This window comes from Taudactylus pleione, unplaced genomic scaffold (genome assembly GCF_031769625.1).
Source record: "Taudactylus pleione unplaced genomic scaffold, aTauple2 ptg000329l, whole genome shotgun sequence".
Taxonomy (NCBI): domain Eukaryota; kingdom Metazoa; phylum Chordata; class Amphibia; order Anura; family Myobatrachidae; genus Taudactylus; species Taudactylus pleione.
This window is the reverse complement of record NW_028284730.1, coordinates 4,275,347-4,287,794: the sequence shown is the minus strand read 5'-3', so window position 1 is coordinate 4,287,794 and position 12,448 is coordinate 4,275,347. Positions and strand designations below refer to the sequence as shown.

The window sequence follows — 12,448 nt, the reverse complement described above, 5'->3', positions numbered from 1 at the left end:
TCTAGAAGGTGCTTGATAAACGTTATGTAGAATCTGATTATCATTATTATTGTTTATTTATATGGCGCCACCAGTGTTCCGCAGCGCCTTACAAAGTACATAAATAGATTGATTTACAGTGACTTACAGTACAATACAATACAATATTGGTTGCTATGGGCAATATCTGCACTATTAGAAACCCGCTCTCTAGTAAATATATCCCAGTGAGTTGATGAGGCATTGGCCCTGCCACCTCTTTTTTTCCAAATTTACATCAACATTTGTCGGAAGCGAGGTAGGAAAACCAGTGAAATTTTAAATGTCTTATATCTGCCAGTCGTCCCATTTGTAACATATCACATTACAAAAGAGTGGTTAATGTTTTCTGTGGTGCAGCTTACATTATATTTCACTTTGTTATGGCATTACCTTGACAAAACTCATTCTGTGTCTTATAAATAGCTATTTTGTTAGTGCAAAATTGATTATTTGCTAAATGATCCATGACAAAATAGGGGTTTTGTGCCAAATTGATTTTGTGCTACAAAAAATATTTTGTGACTCAACTAATTTTTTTTATACCCTATGAACATTATTTACAGTGGGGTAGATGTATGAAGCAGTAAAAAGAGTGGAGAAGTGTGCCATTGGAGAAGTTATCGCTGGCAACCAATCAGCTTCTGCCTATCATTTTTAGCATATACTTGATAAATGCAACCTCAAAGCTGATTGGTTGAATGGGCAACTTCTCCACTGGCACACTTCTCCATTCTTAACACTGCTTTCATACATCTACCCCACTGTACAAAATGAATTGTTACCTACCACAGCATTTTTTTTGTCATAAAGGGACACGTTTGTGATTCCTCCTGTATGTAATGGCATGCAATGGTGCTTACTTCTCTTTATTCACCTATCATAAGAAACCTAGTGGTCTATGAGCCGGATACAGAGATGGGCGCTGTTTCTTTGCACGCCGCGCCTGTGCTACAATAGGCAAAAGCCGCAGGAGCCGTCTTAAATAGTAAGACGCCCACTGCCGGCCTCTCTGATCCAATGCTGTGTCCAGAGACGCAGCCATCAGATGAACTGCGTGACCATCAGACATCTGACTAACCCTCAGGTTACTCAGGATGTCCTTGTAAATCAAATACACTGTTTGCAGCAAAGCAAGGAATAAGGGACATTTTTGTCTCATACTTTCCAAATGTCCCGATTTTCATGGGACATTCCCTAAAGCTGGAATTAGGGATGTACATCGACCATTGATATTTAGCAAACATTTGCTTCCTATGATCAATGTTTTCGCATCTGTGTGGGAGTTCTGATGTTTCTCTGCCATTGATGACCGACTTTCAATGATGACGCAGTGATGTTTTTTTTTTTTCACCCATTACACATCGCTTAGCCCTGCCCTCCCATTGGGTGTCTCTTAGCCCCGTCCATTTTCTCTGATTGGCACACCACAGTCATATGTCCACACTTGTTCTGTTCATCTATGGCTTTCTGCGATCAATGAAAGGTACTAATGACATTATTAGTGGCGAACCTTTTGATATCCATTCTTAGTTGGTGTGACTCTTTGGAAAGGGGCCTGTCCTGCCTAAGTTGTCCTGATTTTTTAATCAGGAATGTTGGGATGTTTACTTTCTGCTTTCTGTGTGAAAAAAAATACTTAATGAATTTACTGGATTTAATTGTAAAACTATTTTGCGCTGTTGCCATTTAAAATACCTTAGAAGTTGGTCTGCACGCCATATACTGTTTCAGTCAAACAAAAACCGATAGTCAAGCACAGCTACTATCAGTTTTTGTAAAATGAAGTAAATTTTTATAAGTGTTACTAGATGGTCCGCCTAGCTCTCGCCAAGCTGCCATCCTACTCTGGGCCTGATTCAGAGCCGGACGCTATTTGCGTACGGTCGTTCCAAAAAAAGGGCCGGCTATTTAAATTGAGCGCTCGCTCTTTGCGGTTTGTTGACGCCTCTATGTCTGAGCGAGCGAACGAAAAATGCGCTCGCTATTTTGTAAAGACGCCCCTTTGCCGTTCGCAACACACGTCATCTCCGGTATTTATTAGATTAATCGGGTACATCGAAAGGCATCTGAACTGCTAGCAGTGCTTGTGGTAGGTTTTTCCTACCGCAATCACTGCGAGCAGTTCAGGCTGAAAGACAACCAAGTGACGTGGTCGATGACGCTCCTTTACTAATTATGTATTCCCATTAAACGCCCTTTTGACCGTTTGGCACGCCTGCGTTCAGATCTCCACTCCCCCGTTTTCAAGCACTTTCCCCTGTTACCACCCACAAACGGTACATTCTGTCAATCAAATTAGCAGCCCCTCGCTGTTTTGCGAGCGAACGATTTCACGATTTGACTGGTTTGCGCATGCGCATTATGACCCATACGCATGCGCAGTAGGGGTGTGCACCGGCCACTTTTCGTGTTTTGTGTTTTGGTTTTGGATCTGGATCTTTCTTCGTGTTTTGGATCTGGATTGGTTTTGCCAAAACCACCCTTCCGTGTTTTGGGTTCTGGGTTTTGTGTTTTGGATCTGGATTTTTTCTTAAAAAATAAAAAAAAACGCTAAAATCACATAAAATGGGCCTTTTTTTGTTCCTACGCTATTAATAACCCCAATAACATTAATTTCCACTCATTTCCACTCTATTCTGAACACCTCACACCTCACAATATTGTTTTTAGGCCAAAAGGTTGCACCGAGGTAGCTGGATGACTATGCTAAGCGACACAAGTGGGCGGCACAAACACGTGGCCCATCTAGGAGTGGCACTGCAGTGGCAGACAGGAAGCCAATCAGCGTTATGGTGCCCATTTGCATGTAGCACGAACCCGGGAGATCCGTGCTACATGCATCTGTGTGATTGGCACAGAGCAATGACAGGTCCGTGAGACCCGTCTGTGCTGCTGTGGTAAAAAAAAAAAAAAAAACCTGTGTAAAAAAGGAAAAAAAATGGCGTGCACCCCCCCAAAAAAGAGCAACCAGCCCCGGGCATTAGTAACCCAGTGCTGGGTGTGCTTAAATACAGGGGACAAACGACGTAGGGGTCCCCTGTACTTAAGCACAACCAGCACCGGGCTAGTCAGAACCAGTGCTGGTTGCCAAAATACCGGGGACAAACGACGTAGGGTCCCCCGTATTCTGCGCAACCAGCTCTGGGCTCTGATCCAGTCCTGGTTCTGGAAATACAGGGGAAAAAAATTAGTAGGGTTCCCCTGTATGTTCCAGGACCAGCACTGGACTTTTTCTAGCGGGGGGCTGATGCCACAGCCAGGGGAGCCCTTTCACCGGGCCCCCCAGCCGCAGCATCAGCCCTGACCGCTAGTCAGCCCAGGCCGGGGATCCCTGGAGAGCTGGGGACCCCCCCAATAAAGGGGTCACCCTCTCCAGGGCACCCCAGGCCCAGGCTGATAGCCCGGGGCTATCCCCGCCACCCCTGGTGGCGGTGGGTGGCGGGTTGATTGTGTGGTGTGGTGTAAATAAAGAATATCAAACATTGTCTTTACAAGTAGAACTGCAAGTCCCAGCTAGCCTGCCCCGCATGCTGGTACTTGGAGAACCACAAGTACCAGCATGCAGGGCATTAAGGGCCCACTAGTACCTGTAGTTCACCTGTAAAAAAAATGTTTAAAAAAACACAGGACACACACACCGTGACAGTATAAGTTTATTAAACATACATACACACACACACACATGTACACATACTCAACTATGTAACCTGTAGCATCGGTCCACTTGTCCGGTAAAGTATCCATAGGGGACCTGTGAAAAAAAACATACTCACCATCTCCTATGCAAGGTTCTGTCCTCTTCGTTCCAAAGTAGGCATCCCCGGACTTGGCAAAAAAACAAAACGAAAACGCGATCCACGAACTTAGTACCTTTCTATAGAACGGTACTTCCAGCCAATCAGCACTTTGCCCTTTAAAGGCAAAGGCATTTTTTTTTAAATGGCCGCTCGAGGCAAAACCTCGAGATCCGACAGCAGATCTCGAGGTTTTGCCTCGGGAGAGGGATCCGGGGCAGACAGGGAGATCCGAGCTTGGGCTCGGATCGCCCCGGATCCCCGAAGTTCGGGTGGGTTCGGTTCTCAGGGAACCGAACCCGCTCATCCCTAATGCGCAGTTATGCAAACATCGCTCAGAGCGAACGAGCGGCCACTTACAAGCGGCTCTGAATCAGGCCCTCTGTCTCCACCTGTATGCAAAATCTCTGCAAACTAATAAGAGCCTCATTTATTAACGAGTTTTATCACCAAAACGAGTGATACATTTCACTGTGTATGATAAATGGTGCTCCAGCCAATCAGCTCCCAACTATCATTTTTCTAACAGTTGACAGTTGGGAGCTGATTGGCTGGATCACCATTTATCATCATACACAGTGACATTTATCACTTGTTTCGGTGATAGGGGGTCTATGTACTAAGCAGTGTTAGGAGACAGAGTGAAAAGTGATATGGTGCGTACACACTGGGCGATAAAGTGGACGACTGAATGATAACGATATCGTTATCGTTCAGTCGTCCACTTTATCATCCATTTCTAACATCAAAACGATGAACGATGACGACGACACGCGTTCCCGCCGGTCGTTCGTCATCATCGTTCATCAGGCTGACATGCAGGCCAACCTGACGATCTCGTCAGGTTGCTGCATGTCAGGGAATGGAGGAGAGAGCCTGGCGCTGAACGATATCGTTAATGATATCGTTCAGCGGCTGTGCTCAATGTCATGAACGACATTGAGCACAGCCTGCCGGGGACAGCACTACACGATATCGCTCAGGGAGCATATCGTGTAGTGTGTACCCACCATTAAGGTGCCAGCGAATCAGCTCCCAACTGTCATCTCACAGGCTGTGTTTTAAAAATGACAGTTGGGAGCTGATTGGCTGGCACCTTATTACTTTTCACTCTTCACTTTTCACTTCTCCTAACACTGCTTAGTAAATAGACCCCAAAACTCGTTAATAAATCAGGCCCTAGAAGTGCCTGATTTGTGCAGAAGATGAAGAGGCTCATTCTGCATAAATGTAAGCATCACAATAGTCCAGCCTAATACAACTATAGAACCAGGGGCGTAGGTACTAATTATCGGGTCTTGATGGAGGGGCTCGGCAGGGGCCCAGATCCGCCACCAGCCCCCTCAGCAGCATCAGTCCACTCTGGCTGTGTAGAGGGAAAGGACAATCACACTGATCACACTACCCCACCCCACCCCACCCCACTCCTGGATTTGCAGCTGTATCAGGGTCACAATACTCCCCCCACCACAACCCTGTGGAGCAGCGCAGCAAATACTATTTTGTCTAATTTTTTATGTAATGAGCCGTAATCATGGCTCCTTACATTAGACGACGCCCCCGAAAGTATCCGCGCCCGGCCCAGCTCTCTACGGCCCTGTATAGAACTATTACTTTGTATCTTTAGCACACAAATAATTCTGCAGCACATTGACTCGCGGGACACGCCCCCGTGAAGTGTAACTACGCCCCTTTTGTGGTGAGGCCACACCCCTTTTGGCAGGGGGACTGCCAGGGCTGATCAGCAGCCCCAATCCGTCCCTGGCTTACAATCTATATTCCCTATCCCATGGGCACAAATACCATATACACACTAGGGTAAATTTTTGGGATCAGAATCCATTTACCCTACCAGTATGTTTTTGGCATGTGGAAGGAAACCAACACAAACATGGGGTGAGCATTCTACATACAGATCAGCCATGACCAGGCATTGAACTCATAGGGGTATATGTACTAAAGCGTGGGTTTTTAGAAGTGGACTTGTTGCCCATAGCAACCAATCAGATTCTACCTGCACTTTAGTAAATATAACCCATAGCCTCAGTGCTGTGAGGCAGCATTGCTAACCATTGCGCCAACCGCACTTTAAGTAAAAAGTTTTCAGTTTTTCTCTATGAGTGTTTTTTCACGTGTGTTTTAAGATTTGTTTTACATTGGATATATTGCAGTGGTTCCCAAAATGGGTGCTGTGGCTTTCTTGCAGGGGTGCTACAGGGTGGTGGCCCAGGACAAAATCAATCAATTTATGGGCAATGTGACAGGCAAAACCGGTGCTGGTGGCTGCCACTCATAAAATATGTGGACAAACAGAAGAGCAACCATCACATCACTGAGACTAAGGATGTCAGGTAAGTACAATTTACTTAATTGAATATTTTTTTTTCTGAATTTCACAATAAGGAACTTTTGGACTAAGGGCCTGATTCAGAGCCGCTCGTAAGCGGCCGCTCGTTCACTCTGAGCGATGTTTGCCCAACTGCGCATGCGTACGGATCGCGTTATATGCATGCGTGAACCAGTCAGTGTGGTCGAAATTCATGTGCTCGCAAAATAGCGAATGCCTGATAATTTGAGTGACAGGAGGAGGCGTATGTGGGTGGTAACGGGGGAAGGTGCTTGAAAACGGGGAGTGGAGATCTGAACGCAGGCGTGCTTAAAGGTCAAAACGGGCGTTTTATGGGTGTGCATAATTAAAACAGCAGCGTCATTGACCACGTCACTGGGTTATTTTATAGCCAGAACTGCTCGCAAAATTGTGGTAGCAAAATCCAACCCCAAGAATAGCGAGCAGTTCATACGCTGGTCGATGTACTCGATTAATCTAATAAATAGCGGACATGACGTAGGATGCGAGCGGCCAGGGGGGCGTATTTTTTCAAAAAACGACCGCAAGTTTTGTTCGCTCGTTCAGACCTAGAGGCGTGAACAAACCGCAAAGGGCGAACGGTTGATTTGAATAACCACCCCTATTTTCTGGACGAGCGAGCGCTAATTGCGTCCGGCTCTGAATCAGGCCCTAGGGGTGCGGTGAAAAAATGCTGATACTACAGAGCACTGTAATGCAAATTTTGGGAACCACTGGTGCATTGCATTGAAAACTTGATTATGTGTATATAAGTTGGCCAATGACTGAATAGGATGTCCAGTGCTGTAAAGCAGCTATTCTATCCTGTTTTGTTTGCCTGGTTGGATCAATTATCTGATTCTGAGAAAGTTATCTATTCAATTTAAAGATTTTCAGTAGTGTAAATCAGGCATGATTGGAGGAAATAGGTGTGAGAGGTGGTGGACTGGTCATAGTGTTTTTTTTCTGGTAGGCTGGTGGCCTCCATGACACTGGCGCCACATTGAACCTGCTCAGCTGACCTGGTCCCCTCCAATACACCCTGGCCTGGGTAATCAAGTCCCCCCCTCCTCCTCAGTGCCCCTGAGTTTAGTAAGACTGTGGAAACAGCAATCTGTGTGCACGTCTTTTTTTATGTTGAGAATGGGAATAAAAATGCAAATTTATTTAAAGGTATTTTCCAGCTAAAACAATAAACATTTTAGCAAAAAAATGTCTCCTATAGTGATGCAAATATCATTATGGGCAATCAAACCGTCCACACTTGGAAAATTTTTAATGTAGATGATATTCACAAACAGGCTCTAGACCAGTGGTGGCGAACCCTGGCACTCCAGCTGCTGTGGGACTACATATCCCAGCATGCCTTGCTGTAAGGGAATGCTAAAACTGTGGCAGGACATGCTGGGATATGTAGTCCCACAGCAGCTGGAGTGCCAAGGTTGGCACTCCAGCTGCTGTGGTACTACATATCCCAGCATGCCTTGCTATTAGAGAATGCTGAAACTCTGACAGTGCATGCTGGGATATGTAGTACCACAGCAGCTGGAGTGCCAGGGTTTCGCCACCACTGCTCTAGACGAAATCGGTATGATTTACCGCCAGACCCATGCCCGGCGGTGGGAATCCTGACAGCGGTATCCCGGCAGAGGAGGAAATCCCGATCGTCCTAAGGTAAGTATTGACTAACCTATTTCTACCCCCTAACCCTAACCCTCCCTTAGGGGTGCCTAACCCTAACCTCCCCCCCACTGCCTAACCCTAATCCCCCCTCTAACAGAATAAACCTAACCCCCCCTTCCCCGCCGCCTAAACCTAAGTCTCCCGGGGGTTGCCTTACCCTAAGTCCACCCCCCCGGGGGTGCCTAACGCTAACCCCCCCTTCCCCTAGCCTAAACCTACACCTCCCGGGGGGTGCCTAACCCTATGTCCCCCTGGGAACCCGAGACCTAACCCTCCCCCCCCCGCGCGGTTATCCGCGCTTGGTGCCCGGCGTCCCTTCGATCGGGATGCTGGGCGTCGGGCTCCCGGCGTATATGTCTAATGACAGGCATCGGCATAACAACGCCTGTCTTTAGACCCTTGCCGGAATATGACAGTCGGGAAGCCAGCTGTCGGAATTAGGTCTGCCGGCTTCCCGACTGCATACCCTCTAGACTGTTAGCAAACATATGTAACTCTTAAACCCCATCCTGCTGCTAAGACCAAAGAAGAAAATGGTTGTGCTTAGTTTTTTTATTGCATTATTGAATTATTATTATTATTATTATTATTATTATTTTTATCATTAATAATAATAAATTGCAGTGTAAAAATAAAGCTGTCCAGCATTTGTGGGCTACATGCAAAAGCAGCTGGTATTACCTTGCATGCAAAAATAATAAATGCACCCCTTTGCACTGCAACATGGTTTGTCCAAGTGCAAAGTTACTGGCTTTTTTGTTTTGCTGCCAACTCAGTATCATCTCCCTAGTCTGACTCCTCACATCCCTCCCACCTCAGTTTATGCATCTACTTTAATAAGTGAACCCCAAAGGACCACTATAAAAATAGCATTGCATCTATATTCAGAATATGTTGATAAGGTGTCACTGGTCAATGACATTTGTCACTTACTTCAATGAACTGCAGCTTGTTCTGCAGGTCCAGCATTTCCAGGAGGATGTCTGGAGAAAGGATCCCACTAAAGTTCAGGTGCCCAAAGAAGAGAGAGTTGTAGGTGTATGAAGGGCGATTCTTCACTGTGATGATAAGCTGGTTAGTTCTGAAGAATGGTCCAAAATTTGAATCATGAAAGTCCTTTTCCTGTCTAGCTCGACTGTTTGGTGCTGACCACAGTTCTACAGGATCTGTAGTCAGCTTAATTAAGATCATGCCACATGAAAGTGCAACAACCACAACTACAGAGATACCGATAACTGTTTTAGGGTAAGTTGCCATGAGAGTTCCCCACCACCGGAATGTTTTTTCCATGGAGCGATTAGTCAATAAGCTCACCTTCTCTGAGCAGTTCAGATCAGCATACACCAAGCGTGGCACTTCTTTATTTTTGCGTTTCTTGCACTTTCTTGAGACACAGTCTATACCCAAGAACACTAAAAAAAGAAAGGTCAAACTGACAAAAACTGCAATGCTCACCATCAAATTCCCATCAATATCCAATAGCATGAATGGTTCTGGTAGAGGCTCTGGTGGGGGAATCTTGGGGCATGACTCTTTGCAGTCTTGGCAAGTACAGGCATTAGCTGGTTCTCCGTCTGGAGATTCACTACAACTCCAGACTCTGTTGCCATGTGGCACAATACCACCATCAACATTAGTGCCATTGTCTAGTAGTCTGAATTCGATGGCTAGAGGTGCCAACCCATTGCTGATGTCTCCTTGGAAGTCCAGCCAGCGCTGAGGGGTGCAAAGCTTTGCTCCATATTTTCCACACATTGTGTCCAAAGCATAACCCCCTGTGGAGGGTAGACGCACATTATTGCAGGAGTAGAAGGTTTGATCGGCAAACTGGCGCTGATAGAAAGCCTGGTATTCCAGTAAACCCTGCTCAGGCTTCCCATTTATAGTGGTGGCAAATGTACGAGTGACATTAATGAACAAGCTCTGATTTGGGCTGCAAGTGTTCTGGCAATGGATGTTGGCAAAGTTATCTTCACATGATGGACATCGACTCAAGATGGTCTTAGATAGAGCAAAGCTTTTCCGAATGCTTTCTATTTGACTGGGAGCACAACATGCATATGTATTATCATCTCCAGTGTACATCATTGGGCAGACATTTTTGAGCTGCTGTAGATGTGCCCCGGACAGCTTCCTGGCTTCCGTGTTGGACACACAGGGGATTATAGGTGGGATCAGACTGCCAGTCGCCTCCGGATTAAGGCCGCACTCCTCATACATTGAACAATACCCCTCCTGGTGTATTGGAGTGAACCCAATAACCTGTATGGAAGAAACATAAAGGAGACATTTAATAAATTGTCTGGGGATTAGCAAGACAGTAACAACATGTGGGTAAGTGGTAGACCGAACAGTAGCAGAGCAGACAGAAGAGGCTTTAAAAGCAAAGTGAACTTTGTATATGGTTAGAGATCAAAACTACGGAGAAAGAAGTTACATACGGCACTCGATAGTGGGAAAATCGGTGGGAAGATTAAGCCTGGCTGGGTCACTGCTGACCACAAGGGAAGTGTTTAGAGTCTGCACTGAACTTGGACAGGTCTGATTGGAAGATTTGTCCAACATCATATTCTCTGCAGGTTATAAGCACAGTGCAGAGCAGAAACATATGTGTAAAGGAAAAGAAAAGCAGAATTCAATAATGAACCTGCTAAGTGCACAGTGCATTCCCCAACCTGGCCCACCCAAGTTACATACATTAACAATAGTCCAAGGAACACTTTTATGCATTTTGTGTATTAACGTTCATATAAACTTTAGTACCCACCTTTAGGGGGAACACTGCCCCCAGTATTACCACTAGGATAATCCTGGCCAGCATCCTTCACCCCTTCAAAATAGCCCAAGGGGGTCGGTGTCAGGAAGACTGGATGATATCTGTGCCAGGAGCTGGGATGTTCCTCTGTACAAGCAAACACACAATGTGCTATAGATCTGACTTTTTGTAGACCTGTATTCTACACAGGAGCCAATTGGGAGTGTTATAAATCCTGCTTCTCATTAACTAGGAGAGGAGGGGTCAGGGGCACAGTTGTAGCAACAATTTACTCACAGATAGTAAATGTGTCACAAGTAAACTGAATACTGATACTTCTGATATACAATGCAGCAATATAATATTCATTTAACAGGTTCCACACTTTAAACATGCTGCTTCTGAAGGTGCGTACACACGGTACGATTTCTATCAACGATATTAACGATAATGATATTGTTCAACGATAAATCGTTCATATAGTTCATTTTTATGCAGTGAACAATCAATGAACAACCAACGATGCGCGTTCCCGCATGGACGATAACGCTATCTATGGTCGTCTGTACATACAGGCCAACTTGGACGATTTGATCACGATTTGCATGTTCAGAGATGTGGCAGGATGACTTCACTGAAAGATATCTATCATAGATATCTTTCAGTGTTTACACCCAATATCGTTTGTCCTGCACTAAGGAAAGTTCAAGGGAAATCGGTCAGCGATATCATTGGTTGTGCAGATCGTACCGTGTGTATGCAGCTTAAAACAATGAGAGAAGTAAATGTCAATGATCTGGGAATAACGGTGCTATCTCTGGGCCTGAATCAGCAAGGATCACTATTGCGATTGCGTGAAGGCTCCACAGTGATCACACTGCAATCGCAGTGGCCATGGAAACCCATCCCATAGTGATTGACAGGAAGTGACCATCAGGCCCGCCAAGAGCTGCGCCGGTCCCAGGTAAAAAAGGTGTGGCCTAATTGCGGGAGGCATGGGCATGCCCCCTTATGTAAAAAGAAAAAGCTTTGCAGGGCCGCGAAGCGGCGCTGGTGTGGGGGGCACAGTGAGCCCCCTCAGCCCGGAGTATAATCAGCGTGATCGCTCCCCCCACAGGCATTGGAGACTGCTGTGGCTGCTTCTTTGCAGCCTCGAACAGTCTCCCAGTGCAGTCCAGCACACAGCAGCATGTGCTGGGCTGCTGTGATGTAAGAGGGGGGGTAGCGGTGCCGGACCTCCATCAAGCCCAAGCCCGGGTAATTAGTACCCACTCCCCCCCCCTCTCTGCACCACTGGTGACCATTTCGGGGTGTTAATAGGGAGGTTGTCTGGGAAACGTAGGCGTGTCAGTGCATTTGAATGCCGTTAGAGGGGAGGTGCATAAATTAGCCACTGCGATGCCATACGCAGGTTGAGCTTTCACTGCATGCGATGAGATTAGCTAATTCTGAGTAAGGTCAGACCTGTTGTAATTGTGCGTGAGGCTCCGATGGCATCAGTGTTACCGATGGTTTTGCAGACTTGCAAGGTATTACGGATGTGGACGTCCTTATGTTGGGCTGCGACGGCATGGTGATTGCAAACATTATAATTTTTCTTGCAGCTGGCATGCGTGCGTAATCGCAGCTGCGATCGCAATAGCGATCTTTGCTGAATCAGGCCCTCTATGCAGACATTTGGAATAAGACTGCAAGTGTGGCCACTAAAAATGTTCAAAATCTTAGTACACAAAAAAAAAGTCATATTTAATTGGCAGATAATGCAGCTACAAATATACATATATATATATATATATAACATTTACAGTTTTTAATGACAACACTTGAAGATATAGGGCCTGATTCAGA

General features: G+C 45.9%; 1 protein-coding gene across 1 annotated transcript in view; it reads right to left on the bottom strand.

The window, feature by feature from the left end:
- NPC1L1 (NPC1 like intracellular cholesterol transporter 1) overlaps nucleotides 1-10,413 on the bottom strand; it is a 40,212-nt gene extending 29,799 nt beyond the window's left edge. The window contains exons 1-2 of the mRNA XM_088443444.1: nucleotides 10,287-10,413; nucleotides 8,779-10,220 (exon numbers count right to left, since the gene is read on the bottom strand). Of these exons, the coding sequence (XP_088299570.1) occupies nucleotides 8,779-10,220; nucleotides 10,287-10,413 (1,569 nt within the window). The remainder of the gene's footprint in view (nucleotides 1-8,778; nucleotides 10,221-10,286) is intronic.
- Nucleotides 10,414-12,448: the final 2,035 nt, after the last annotated feature.